This window comes from Dromiciops gliroides, chromosome 1 (assembly GCF_019393635.1).
Source record: "Dromiciops gliroides isolate mDroGli1 chromosome 1, mDroGli1.pri, whole genome shotgun sequence".
NCBI classification, from domain to species: domain Eukaryota; kingdom Metazoa; phylum Chordata; class Mammalia; order Microbiotheria; family Microbiotheriidae; genus Dromiciops; species Dromiciops gliroides.
This window is the reverse complement of record NC_057861.1, coordinates 304,333,385-304,346,814: the sequence shown is the minus strand read 5'-3', so window position 1 is coordinate 304,346,814 and position 13,430 is coordinate 304,333,385. Positions and strand designations below refer to the sequence as shown.

Here is a 13,430-nt window from a genome sequence, read left to right as displayed (position 1 = left end):
GCCTGAACGCGCCAGACAAACATTTCCTTGACAAAGAGAAAAGAACAAGCTGGCTTTTATAAATGCTTTTCTAGAGCAGATGACATTTTCACAGTCAGACAAGAAAGTGAAAGTTGTACAGAATAGAAAACTCTACCATCTTTATTTGTATGATTCTAAGAAAGCATTGGCCTCTGTTGACCAAGATCAAACCTCAAAGACCCTCTTGCATAAGCTCTTCCCCAAGCACATATGTTGTCACTACCAGACTCCTTCAGTGATACAACCATAGAGAGAACTTTGCTCAGTTACCCTAATTTCCAATGTCAAGCAAGACTTAAAACTGAGATAAGATGATTGTCAGAAGTGTTATCCACTCTCTTGGTGGATGTCCAGTATAAAACACAAATGGAAAAGGGACTTCTTTAAATGGGGAGTCCTCTACATCCTCCTCTTCACAGGAGACACTGTGGTGATTGCATCACTCCTTAGAGTTCTAGAGATGCTCCTCAATGGAGCTCCATCAAGGATCTCAAGCATCTTTCAAGACTCCTCTCAGAGGGGGCAGCTAGGTGGCGCGGTAGATAAAGCGCCGGCCCTGGATTCAGGAGGACCTGAGTGTGAGTTCAGACTCAGACACTTGACACATACTTTCTATGTGACCCTGGGCAAGACACTTAACCCTCATTGCCTGGAAAAAACCCAAAATCAAACAAACAAACAAAAGACTCCAATCAGAGTCCTCTGCCAGGACATACACCCCCTTTTGTTAGTGCTCTCTTTCTTATGTAATCATTTCATATGTAGGTATCTGTCTACATGTTGTTCCTCTGCTCAGCCCCCAATAGATTATTATCTGGTTTGGTTTGATGTTGTTTTACTATATATCCCAAGGGCATGGCACAGTGTCTTGCCCACTTTTTTTTTTCTTTGCAGGGCAGTGAGAATTAAGTGACTTGCCCAGGGTCACACAGCTAGTAAGTATCAAGTGTCTGAGGCCAGATTTGAACTCAGGTCCTCCTGAATCCAGGGCCGGTGCTTTATCCACTGTGCCACCTAACTGCCTCCCACTTTTATTTTATAGTCTAGATCTTTGGCTCTTTCAGTGGGGCCAGCTTTCAATATGGAAAATCCTTCCACTCTTCTGTAATTCACAGCCTTACATTGGGCACTGATGGGGTAGATGACTTACCCCTGGACACAGTAGTGATTTAAACCCAGGTCTTCCTGACTTTAAGGCTCTCTCTATCAACTATGTCACATTGTCTCTGCCCTTGCATCTTATGGCTATTCAATAATTTTTTTCAATTGAATTCCTAACCATTCTAAAGAGGCTGACCTAGTAGTCATTACCATGTAATGTAAAGAGTACTTCTTGTCCAGATGTGAAATGCAATTGGAATGTAGAACCCACTGAGTCTGTCTTTCTGACTCTCCAGGTATCTATATGTACAAATGTATGATAAATATATATATATGTATATATATGAATGTCATATGCACATGTCTACGTGTATATGTAGAAATGTTCATCCATCTACATATCCAAATATTTGATAAGTATGTATATGAATGTATATATGTACATTGTTTAAATGTATATGTGCATGTGTATATACACATCTCTATATAAATGAATGTGCATATACATCTACACGTATATCTATTACACACACACACACACACACACACACACACACACACACACACACACACAGACACACGACAAATCATTTGACTGGAGAGTACCTGAACCCAGAACTGAATATGAGGAATAAAGTGGACTGGATTTCATTTGGCAAATTTCATAATATTTTAAACCGTCCCAAGCTTTTCTATAAAACTAACCTCACAAAAGATCTTTGAACAATGATCTTTTTCAATAGATTCTATGTGGATGGGAATTCTCACACTGATGAATCAAACCTGAAGATGATCCATAGAGCAGTGGAGAGACACAGTGGTCATCAGTAGGTTGCAGGATAGTGCAAAAGATGTAAATGTATGATTAGAAAAGAACACAGAATAATATATCATAAGAGCCAGGATGAATGCCAAACTGGTACCCATGAAACATTAAAAGACCTAGAAGAAAGCCTCTGTCACATTGTGTGGGTATTCCTCAAAGGATTTACAGAAATTAATAAGGATAAGAATATGTGGCTAGGTTAAAGGCAGCTAGGTGACACAGTGGATAAAGCGTTAGACATGAAGTCAGAAAGGGAAGGAAAGAGAAAGGAAGGGGAAGGAATACGCATTTATATAGTACCTGCTATGTGCCAGGTCCTGTGCTAAGTACCCTGGAGGCAGGTGCTGTTATTCCCATTTTACTGCTGAGGATACTGAGACAAACAAGTTAAGTGACTTGACCAGGGTCACACAGCTATTAAGTGTCAAGTGCCTGAGGCTGAATTTGAATTCAGGTCCTCCTGAATCCAGGGCTGGTGCTTTATCTACTGTGCCACCTAGCTGCCCCAAAGACCAGATTGCACTATTGTGCAACTTTTTGGTGGGGGAGGGCAGGGCAATGAGGGTTAAGTGACTTGCCTAGGGTTACACAGCTATTGTCAAGTGTCTGAGTCCGGATTTGAACTCAGGTTCTCCTGAATCCAAGGCTGGTGCTTTATCCACAGTGCCACCTAGCTGCCCCCCTGACTCAGATTCTTAATGCCTGTCTGACTCTTGTCAAGATGGTTTTCTCACCTACAGAAATGGGCACCTACCTCACAAGGTTGTTGGGAGAACAAATGAAATAAGACATGTAAAGCACTTTGCAAACCTACTAGCTCTGATGATGATGGTAGCATTGGCTGAGGATTCTGTATGAATGAGTTAATGGAGTTTTTAAAGTATTGGAATATATAAAGATTCAGAGCCACTTAAGAAGTAGTCTCATAATAGGCATCTAAGGGGTATTGACATTGTGCTATCACGTCGCACACCCCTAGGGAAAGATAATTGATTTAAATTTTCTGTGTAATCTGTAGCAGTAAAAGAAATCATTGCGCAAGTATGTAAGTATGGGCAAAGATAAGCAGGAAAGGTGGATCTTCTTGCTCCAGAGCATCCAGAACTAAGGTGGGAGAAAGAAAAGAGTCTGTAGGTATTTGGTAGTTGATGTTGTTTAGTCATTTTTAGCCCCTTTTGGGGTTTTTTGGTTTGTGTGTGTGTGTGTGGGGGGGGGTTTGGCAAAGATACTGGTTTGTCATTTCCTTCTTTAGCTCATTTTACAAATGAGGAATTGAAATTAACAGAGTTTAGTGATTTACCCAGGGTTACATAGTTAGTACATACCTGAGTCCAGATTTGACCTCAAGTCTTCCTGATTCTAGGGCTGGTGCTTTATCCACTGTGCCACTTATAGCGGCCTATTTGGTAGTATCAAGTATCTATTAAATTTTTTTAAATCTGTGTGTGTGTGTGTGTGTGTGTGTGTGTGTGTGGTAATTGGGGTTAAATGACTCGCCCAGGGTCACACAGCTAGTAAGTGTCATGAGTCTGAGTCCAGATTTGAACTCAGGTCCTCCTGAATCCAAGGTCAGTGCTTTATCTACTGCACCACTTACCTGCCCCCCATATCTATTAATTTTAAAACACACCTGGTTTTCCCACTTTTGAACCAGTTCTGCCTCCATCTGATTGTCTACCAATAAAGAAAACAATTATTTCAAGAATAGGCAGGGAACTCTTTGGAAGTGTGATCTGCTAGGTGAAGGTGGCTTTTCTCTCTCTCTCTCTCTCCCACGTAGATCTTAGCTAGGTTTTTTTCTATTCTTTCAGAGACATATGTTCTCTCTTCACTAACCTCTTTACTCTTTAATAAATGCTTAATGCCTAAAAAAAAAAAAAAGAATAGGCAGGGAATCAGCAGTGGGAGAGACTGTTGTTTGCCATAACTTTTTCCATTTCAGAGAACACATTTCGTGTGTATGTGTGTGCATGCACACATGCATACATATATGCATACATATATTTAACAAGTGTAATTAATGATTCAGTTTAATCTCTATACAAATCCCAGGACTCCTAGAATATTAGTACTTGAAGGGATAAAAGGCCCAAGTGCCCTTCATTTCCTCATCTATAAAATTAGAATGCTGAACTAGATAATCTTGAGAAAATTGAGGCCAGAAGATTTATATATTTTGCCCACAAGGATGTGTTCCTGTACTGTACTCCTTACAATAATCTAAAATGCAATTCAATCCTTCTACCAATTCAGCAGTTTGTTTAGTCCCAATAATAAATGTACGTCTGCATGGTCAAAATGTGGATTAGCTTATATGACCTTGAAACAACATCAGGGCTGAGAGTGAAAGAGGGTCCAAGATGACTAGAGTTTTGAACTTTAATGGCTGAGTGAATGGTGGTTCTTTCTAAAAAAATAAGGAAGTCTGAGAATGGAGGATAATATTAAAAGATACGGGGGACAAAGAGGGGGGTGCCATTGACAGAATAAGGAAATCCAAAGTACAAGTTTTTGAAAACACACAGATTTTTCCCCCATTTGTTTTCCTCTAGCACTTAATAAAACCCATATCTTATACAGTAAGCTGTCAGACATGGTCAACATGTTGGTTAGATTTTTCTGAGCTTTTCATTTGCAGTCATTACAAAGGAAAAGTCACTGGCAAGGGGACATTCAAAAATAAATGCAATGTTAAAACCAAAGGCATCAATGTTTTAATTTTCATTCATTTATTTATTTGTTTGCTTGTCTGTTTATTTATTTATTCATTTCATTCATTCATTCATTCATGTATTTATTTTGCGGGATAGTTAGGATTAAGTGACTTTCCCAGGGTCACACAGTTGCTAAGTGTCGAGTGTCTGAGGTCAGATTTGAACACAGATCCTCCTGAATCCATGGTTGGTGCCTTATCCAATGTTCCACCTAGCCCCCAGCATTAATGTTTTAAAGGAAAGAAAATTTAAAGGAATCATCCTGGAATTTATTAAAAGAAATAGATAATGAAAGTTTAAAAAACAAAAACATAGCCAGATAAAGTAACCTTAAGTGGTTCTTGTGCTGTGTTGTGAGAACACTATAGAAGAGAAGATAAAGGCATTTTCCTTTCTTGCAAGCCGTAGGTGATTGATGAGGAATCCAAGCCATAAACAGATAAAACAAACAAAAGAATATAAGAACAGAATAAGGCACTGGTTTACCAACCAACTTCTCTGACCTCTTCTGGGCCAGAGAGACAGAGACAAAGAGAGGGTGGGAGAAAGAATAACTGGATTGTGGATATTATAGTAGAATTTTTCATAAGTTAATGTTCCATTTAAAATGGGACAGACAATCTGGACATACCTGGACATATTTAATACATTCTAACACTTAATAGCCTTTAAAACTATAAAGGACCTTGGACATAATCTAGTCCAGTATTTTACAGATATGGAAACTGAGGCCCATATCTTGCTTTAATATAAGAAAAATAATAAATAGCAGAGTCAGGATTCAAACCCACCTTTTCTGACTCAATATTCAGTGTTCTTTGTGCTATACCTTAGGTGCTTAGGGTCACCCACATGAGTCTGCTGAGAGTGAAACCAGAGGTGCCCTGAAGCCAACTGAAAGTCTTCAGCTGGAGCTGATTGTTAAACTTTCAGTGAAATTATTTACACCTGGGGCGGCTAGGTGGTCCAGTGGATAAAGCACCGGCCCTGGATTCAGGAGTACCTGAGTTCAAATCTGGCCTCAGACACTTGACACTTACTAGCTGTGTGACCCTGGGCAAGTCACGTAACCCCCATTGCCCCACAAAAAAACAAAAAGAAAAAAAAGAAATTATTTACACCTTTAAAATTGGCAAATGCTACAAATCAGGTCTTCATTAATTGCTTTGTTGATTACATCAACTTTTAAAAGTTAGTGGAGAAAATGTTAATGTAGATTATACTTAAAAGTGTTTCATGTGTACATTTTTTCCCTCTGGAGAGCCCGTTGTTAAACATTTACCAGCACATTCCTGATTATAGCTATACCTATTCACAGTTCAAAGTTAGTAAAGATAGTATTGCATATTGCTAGTTCCCTGCCTCAAAACTTCTCAGATCAAAATCCCAGTCATAAGGTTCTTAAAACTAAGAAGAATAATCTTTGTACTTATTGTTATCCATTTACCTGAAAAAACTGATATGTTTTGATGTCAGTTTCCATTATAACCAGTCACATTACTTCTTATGAATTAACATCTTGCTAAAATATCACACTTGGCAAAGCACTTGTTTTACCAGTATTTTATTTCTAACATTCCTTCCAGATCATTGTGGGATGTTAATGTAATATAGAACTGGAAATGATTTATACTCTTTACTTGAAAAAAATCCTGAAGCAGAAAATCTTTAATAACTTGCTAGCAGAAATATTCAAATGATTGAGTGAAACTAATTAACATATCTATCTCTGAGCAGTAACAGCTTGATTAAGGGATTGAAAAAATACCACAAAAATGACCCTTTGAGTATAAATGTTATTTATTATCCTAAGCTTTGTTGCTTTCTGCCTTGGATGTTCAAGACATAAGGATTGGGTTTTCTGTATATGATTGACTTTGGCGGGGGGGGGGGGGGGTAATGGGGGTTAAGTGACTTGCCCAGGGTCACACAGCTAGTATGTGTCAAGTGTCTGTGGTTGGATTTGAACTCAGGTCCTCCTGAATCCAGGGCCAGTGCTCTATCCACTGCACCACCTAGCTGCCAAGCTACATGATTGACTTTTAATGGAGGTGTACATAATTTTCAGTGTTGTTAAGAATAGAGGTTCAGGGGCAGCTAGGTGGTGCAGTGAATAAAGCACTGGCCCTGGATTCAGGAGGACCTGAGTTCAAATCCAGATTCAGACACTTGACACTTACTAGCTGTGTGACCCTGGGCAAGTCACTTAACCCCACTTGCCTCACCCCCCCCAAAAAAAATTATAGATAAGGTGATAATATCTTAACAAAATTTGAAAAGAAAAGAATAGAGGTTCAGATCTTATCTCCTATGATTTGAAAGCTTCATTCTCTTTTTTTTCTTAGTTGTAGTCTTTTCAGACTCTCCTGAATATATATATATATTTTTTTTTGGCATGGGGCAGTGAGGATTAAGTGACTTGTCCATGGTCACACAGTTAGTAAATGTCAAGTGTCTGAGGCCAAATTTGAACTCAGGTCTGCCTGAATTCACTGTGCCACCTAGCTGCCCCTCTACTGAAAAATTAGAGATATTTTTTGAACCCATCTTCTAAAAGTAACAGAAATTAAGATTTAATCTGCAAAATCTGACCAGTACTCTGTGAAGTATTTCTTTCTCCATTTCAATTAATTTCATAATAATTATTATTATTTCATAATGATGCAACAATGAGGAAACAGTCCTTGGAAAACTCTAGGATCCTAGACTTTTGGAAACTAGAGCTGGCATTCTTTTTAGGAATAAATTTACAGCTCTTTATAGCATTCTAGAATAGGAAGAATGAAGAAAAGGTATTTATTAAGCATGGTGCTCCGACAGATAGAGACAGTATACACAGGTTAGATGACAAGACTCAGTGGTCCTTCAGGTGCAGCAGCAAGAGAGATGGCAATGTATCTTCTCTAAAGTCATTTCCATTGATAAAACCCTGCCTTTTTCTGACATTGAACTATTTGGCCAATCTAAGGAATTTGCTGCTGAGAATTTTGTTTTGGGGGAAGGTCATCAGTAATTGTGGCTCTTGAGGAAGCAGAAGCTATAACACTTGCTGAGGGAGATCCCAAGCCACATCTCCACAGGAGGTTTTTAATCGTCAATCAATAGATTAAAAAAAAATTTTTTTTTAATTTTCATTTCATTTATTTATTTATTTTGCAGTGCAATGAGGGTTAAGTGACTTGCCTAGAGTCACACAGCTAGTGTCAAGTGTCTGAGGTCAGATTTGAACTCAGGTCCTCCGGAATCCAGGGCCAGTGCTTTATCCACTGTGCCAGCTAGCTCCCCCCCCCCAACTAATAGATCTGGAAGCCACTGTGACCTGGAGATCTCAGTCAAGTGCCAGCATTTATAAGAACCTCTTTTATGCCAGGTGCTAGGTGGTGGGAATACAAGTACAAGGAAAGAAAAAATCTCCAATCACAAAGAGTTTCCAACAGGGAAAACAGGTCTAAATGTAGGTGTGTGTATATATGCACATGTATTATATGTATGCATATACGGAATAAACATAAAGTCAATAAAATACAAGATAGGGAGGGCATTAGAAATGGGAAGGATGAGGGGCAGCTAGGTGGCACAGTGGATAGAGCATTGGCCCTGGATTCAGGAGGACCTGAGTTCAAATCCGGCCTCAGACACTTGACACTTACTAGCTGTGTGACCCTGGGCAAGTCACTTAACCCCCATTGCCTCACCAAAAAAAAAAAAAAAAAAAAGAAAGAAATGAAATGGGAAGGATGGGGAATCAGGAAGAGCTTAACCTAGAAAGTGGTATTTTAGTTATGTTTTGAAGGAAGAGGTAAGGAGTGAGTACATTCCAGGCATGGAGAATAGCCAGTGGAGAGACATGGAGATGGAGGTTGCAATGTTGTCAATGAGGAGTGGAGCATAGGCCAGCTTGGTGAGGCTGAAGATGGTGGGAGAAGAGAGCAATTTAGAGTACGTTGGGGAAAAGAAGTTAAAACAAGGTTTTGAACGGCTTTAAAAACTAAACTGTGGCGTTAAATTGGATTCTAGAGGCAATGGGGAGCTACTTTAGCCCTCTCAACATTTTGGCTTGGCTTCCTAGTGGGCAGAGACATGTCCTTAGAAGTGCTTCTTCCCCAAGTAAGAGAACTCACATGTACCCAGCCAGAAACTCCATAATATCCCCAGCAAGTGGTTATCTACTGAAAGATCTTTAGTGGGGAAGAATAGATTATTTCCCTAGGCAAGCACAGTGTACTTTTGGTCAATTTTAATTGTTAGGAAATTTTCCCTTTGTCAATCATTGCATTTCCACCCATTCTTCCTAGTTCTTTCCCTTGGAACCAAGAACAGTTTTGCTACTTCTTCCATATGATAGAACTTCATTGTAGTGTATTGAAAAGAATACTGTCTGTAGTCAGAAATTTGGCGTTCAAATCTCACCTGATACTTCCAGTTATTGTTGCTTGTCCTTCATTCTTTTTTTAGTGAGGCAATTGGTGTTAAGTGACTTGCCCAGGGTCACACAGCTAGTAAGTGTTACATGTCTGAGGCTGGATTTGAACTCGGGTACTCCTGACTCCAGGGCCAGTGCTCTATCTACTGCGCCACCTAGCTGCCCCACTTCATTCTCAAAGTGGACCATGACATTGGGAGGTGATGTCATGACTTGTAGTGAATTGGATTCAAGTGAGGGAGGGCTGTGCAAAGTCTCCAGCCTCACTCTCTCCTTCAGAGCCATCCGGGTCCAGTGGCTATACAGCAGGACGATGGGAGATGGCCCCAGATGTTTAAGGCAATTGGGGTTAAGTGAACAAAACACATTCCAGCCATGGAGAGTGGAAGATGAAGCTAGATGATGGAGTATTTTGTGTGTGGAACAGGGACCCAAAGGCAAGAAGAAATCTGTGATAACAGAGATTCTTCCATTCCCTACACAGGGATGATGCAACAGCACTGACACAAAGTATTCCTTCATTACCCTAGCCTGCACGTTCCCAAATAGGGACAGTCAATGACCACATGCAAATAGTTCTTTGCCCTATTCATTAACATAAATTTCCTTTCACATTCTCATTCCAGGAAGATCCAAGACTGAAATTTCCAGTACATTTACGATCAAAGGCATCTTTGAATCCCAATGACTTGGGTCCTCTTCCTGTGAGTATTGGTTTTACAAACTCCAAGTATCCATTTCATGTTCTTTTAAACACATGCAACACCATTCCTATTCTTCCCCCCACCCCACTCCTTTCCAGGGCTATTTATTTTTTGGTCTTCATTCTTAGCAGAATTCAGTGTTTAGCTGTGATCTGTCTATAGAAGTCATGTGACATGAATAGAATTAGAGCACATGTACCCCAGTGTTACTGAAAAGACATTCCAGAATTAGCCAGCCACTTGTGAAAGGTAGGCTTCCCTAGGTTCTTCTAAGCAGATTGTACAAAAAGACAGCCTCCCTTGCAGCTGAGGACTTCTTTTGTGCCTCTAGCAACAGCTTCCTTCTATCTACAGCCTTGATTTAATCATTGGAACAAACCTATTTAAAGTAGCTGGGGGAGGGGTCCACATAAGAAGTAATTAAGGAAGGGTTCTTGAATTATGTAATTATGTAATATAATTATGTAAATTAGCCTGCAGATATTTAAAGGGTTTTTTTTTTTTACCTTCAGTGCATGTTTATTGATTTAGCTTATTATTTTGTTCTCTTTTGGAGCCTGAGTAGGAGTTGCACTGTATACTACTCTAAATTAGATTTGGAATGACACCTTCAACATGAGCCCGCCCCCCCCCCCTCTCCTCACAATCGAAGAAAGCCGCCCCTTACTGAGAGACAAATGTCTCTGAAGACTGTATTTTTATAGCCCATAGATGCTGCTGTTTCATTTCTCAAGCTAAATGAACATTGTAAAAACTCTTCTGGGATCTAGAACTCTTATCTCACTGGCCAAGCATGAGGTCAGGAAAGTTCTAGGGCCCAAGATGGATTTTAAGTATAAAAGTTCATTAGAGGGGCAGCTAGATGGCGCAGTGGATAGAGCACCGGCCCTGGAGTCAGGAGTACCTGAGTTCAAATCCGGCCTCAGACACTTAACACTTACTAGCTATGTGACCCTGGGCAAGTCACTTAACCCCAATTGCCTCACTAAAAAAAAAAAAAAAAAAAGTTCATTAGACAAGTAACCCCAAACCCAAATTTTCTGTAATATTCTGCTAGTTCCCTTTTCCAGTAGTCTTTCCCGCCCCCCCACCCCCAGGCAGTGAGGCTTAAGTGACTTGCCCAGGGTCACCCAGTTAGTGTCAAGTGTCTGAGGCCTAATTTGAACTCTGGTCCTCCTGAATATAGGGCCAGTCCTTTATCCACTATGCCACCTAGCTGCACCTAGTCTTGTTTGTTTGTTTGTTTGTTTGTTTAAAACAAGCATAGATCCTCATTTTTCCAACTTTATGTGATCTCAAGTCCATTGCATTAAGCCTGGTGAGCAGATAATAGTTGCCTTTAGAAAAAATTCCCATTATCTAATTGAATCCTTTTTTGTATCATTGATTCTTATGTAAAATATCACTTATTCACACCAGGCCAAGAGAATAAGGATATGTTGGAATTGAGAATAGATGCTGATAAAGAGATGGTTTGTTTGTGTTTTTGTTTTTTTAGAGGGTTTTGGGTGTGGGGGATGCTACCAACTAATATTTATTTTGTTGTTTCTTTTGGACTAGCCTGGTTGGGAAGAAAGGATACATTTGGATGGCCGAACATTTTATATAGATCATAGTAAGTAATCTCTATTGATAAAATGTTTCGAATCTAGACAAAAGGGAGGTAAGTTGAATATTATAGCAAAAGCTTTATAACTTTACTCTTCATTTAGGAAGCCAGGTGTTGATATGTGGAGAAAATGATACCAGAGACTTAGTGCCCTCCTACGGTATCGTATATTCACCAAAAGTTTGTGGTTAATTGGCTCATCAGCTTTGTTCCCACTCAGACCTTGTGAAGCATTAACAATTTTCTCATTTATCGATTTATTTGAATTTTGCTCTTGTTTATGACCCCATGGCTTATGTGCATTTAATAAATTAAAATACACCATAGTAATAGAAAATAAGATTAGAAATGATTTTGCCACAAGTCTCCATGTAAGCAGTGAGAGAAAAGGAGCATAGCTGAGTTTAAATGAAGTCACTGCCTTAAACAGTCTTGTGACATATTGCCACTTCTGACCTTATTTTCTATTTGCAGCATGGTTTTTCTTGCACCTACTGTTAAGCTATATCCAGTCCTGTTACTGAAGTCCTAGTATAAATGATGTTTCATTGTAAATTTTTCTTATGGCATCTTAGGTCACTTGTGTGGCTTTTTGTTTGAATTTAAAATTAGACTAATAAAAAAAAGTGCTCTTAGCCTATCTGTGTGTGTGTGTGTGTGTGTGTGTGTGTGAGAGAGAGAGAGAGAGAGAGAGAGAGAGAGAGAGAGAGAGAGAGAGAGAGAGAGGAGTCCCTTTTCATCAGATAATCTTCACAAATTCCTTACTAAGAAGAGGGAAAATGACAAAACAGAAATTGATTAAATACAGAATTTAAAGTCTTCTGGCAAGTAGACTTGGTTTCCATTTTTAAGCATACTTTTTCTTACCTGGAAGAAGGAATGTCAAATCTATATTTTAGTGTAAAATCAAATACAGGGGTTTTTTATGTAAATAAGAGACTCTTTTTTTTCTTTTCTCAGTTGAGATGATATTTCACAGCTTGTAGTGCAAAGGAATTTATTGGTCTGTGGATATGCCAAAAGTGCTTTTATTTAATATTAAACCAACAGAGACCAAGAATTCTAAAATTCTGAAAACAAGTAGCTACCCTTTAATTAAACTTTAATTTAAACCCTTTAATTTTTGGTCTTTTGGTTCAAATTGGATATCTAAAGTTTTTAAGCTTACTTTGTTGTTGTTTTTATTTGAATGTAGGTAAAAAAAATATTGATTTATTCATTTTCCAGACTTATACAGTAGAGCTAAAATTGCTACCAAGAAATTAGAAATGTTTTATTAAAAAAAATAAATGGGGGCAGCTAGATGTCGTGATGGATAAAGCACTGGCCCTGGATTCAGGAGGACTTGAGTTCAAATCCAGACACAGATACTTGACACTTATTAGCTGAGTGACCCTGGGAAAGTTACTTAATCCTCATTGCCCCACCAAAAAAAAAAAAAATGCAGCCCCCTCAAAAAAAAAATGTTCCCCATACACACATCTCCATATCCTTTCCAAAAGCTATTCACTTATGATTTTGTGGTTTACAAAATTTGATAAAAGCCCATCTTTGCTAGAATGGCTGGCTTCCTGATAAAATACATAAATAAAAAACGAGGAGTTTCCCTTGGTTGTAACACTAGATTCTCCTCCAAAATAAAATTTTTTTCCTTTAAAAGCTTCTATCTAATTTGCATTATGATTCCAGTATTCATAATAATTCCAAAAATTTTAAAGAAACATTGTTTGAAATGTAACAACAAGATGACAATAATGATACATAACATATAGAAATATGGAGCTATATCTGACTCTAAGGTTTATAATTTACTTTATATAGAGAGTTATTGCATCCTCATAGCAATTCTAAGAGGTAGATACTATTATTATTCCCCCTCATAAAAGTAAAGTACCTGCCTCCTTAAGAAGCAAATGCATATGGGGGCAGCTAAGTGGTTCAATGGATAAAGCACTGGCCCTGGATTGAGGAAGACCTGAGTTCAAATTCATCCTCAGACACTTGACACTTAACCAGCTGTATAACCCTGGGC

At 38.8% G+C, this 13,430-nt stretch overlaps 1 protein-coding gene across 8 annotated transcripts in view; it reads left to right on the top strand.

The window, feature by feature from the left end:
• The window catches only part of NEDD4L (NEDD4 like E3 ubiquitin protein ligase), a 478,713-nt gene that overhangs the window by 412,857 nt on the left and 52,426 nt on the right, over positions 1 to 13,430 (top strand). For all 8 annotated transcript variants that reach the window (XM_043980385.1, XM_043980391.1, XM_043980397.1 and 5 more), the window contains 2 exons: positions 9,712 to 9,789; positions 11,350 to 11,404. In XM_043980385.1, the coding sequence (XP_043836320.1) occupies positions 9,712 to 9,789; positions 11,350 to 11,404 (133 nt within the window). The remainder of the gene's footprint in view (positions 1 to 9,711; positions 9,790 to 11,349; positions 11,405 to 13,430) is intronic.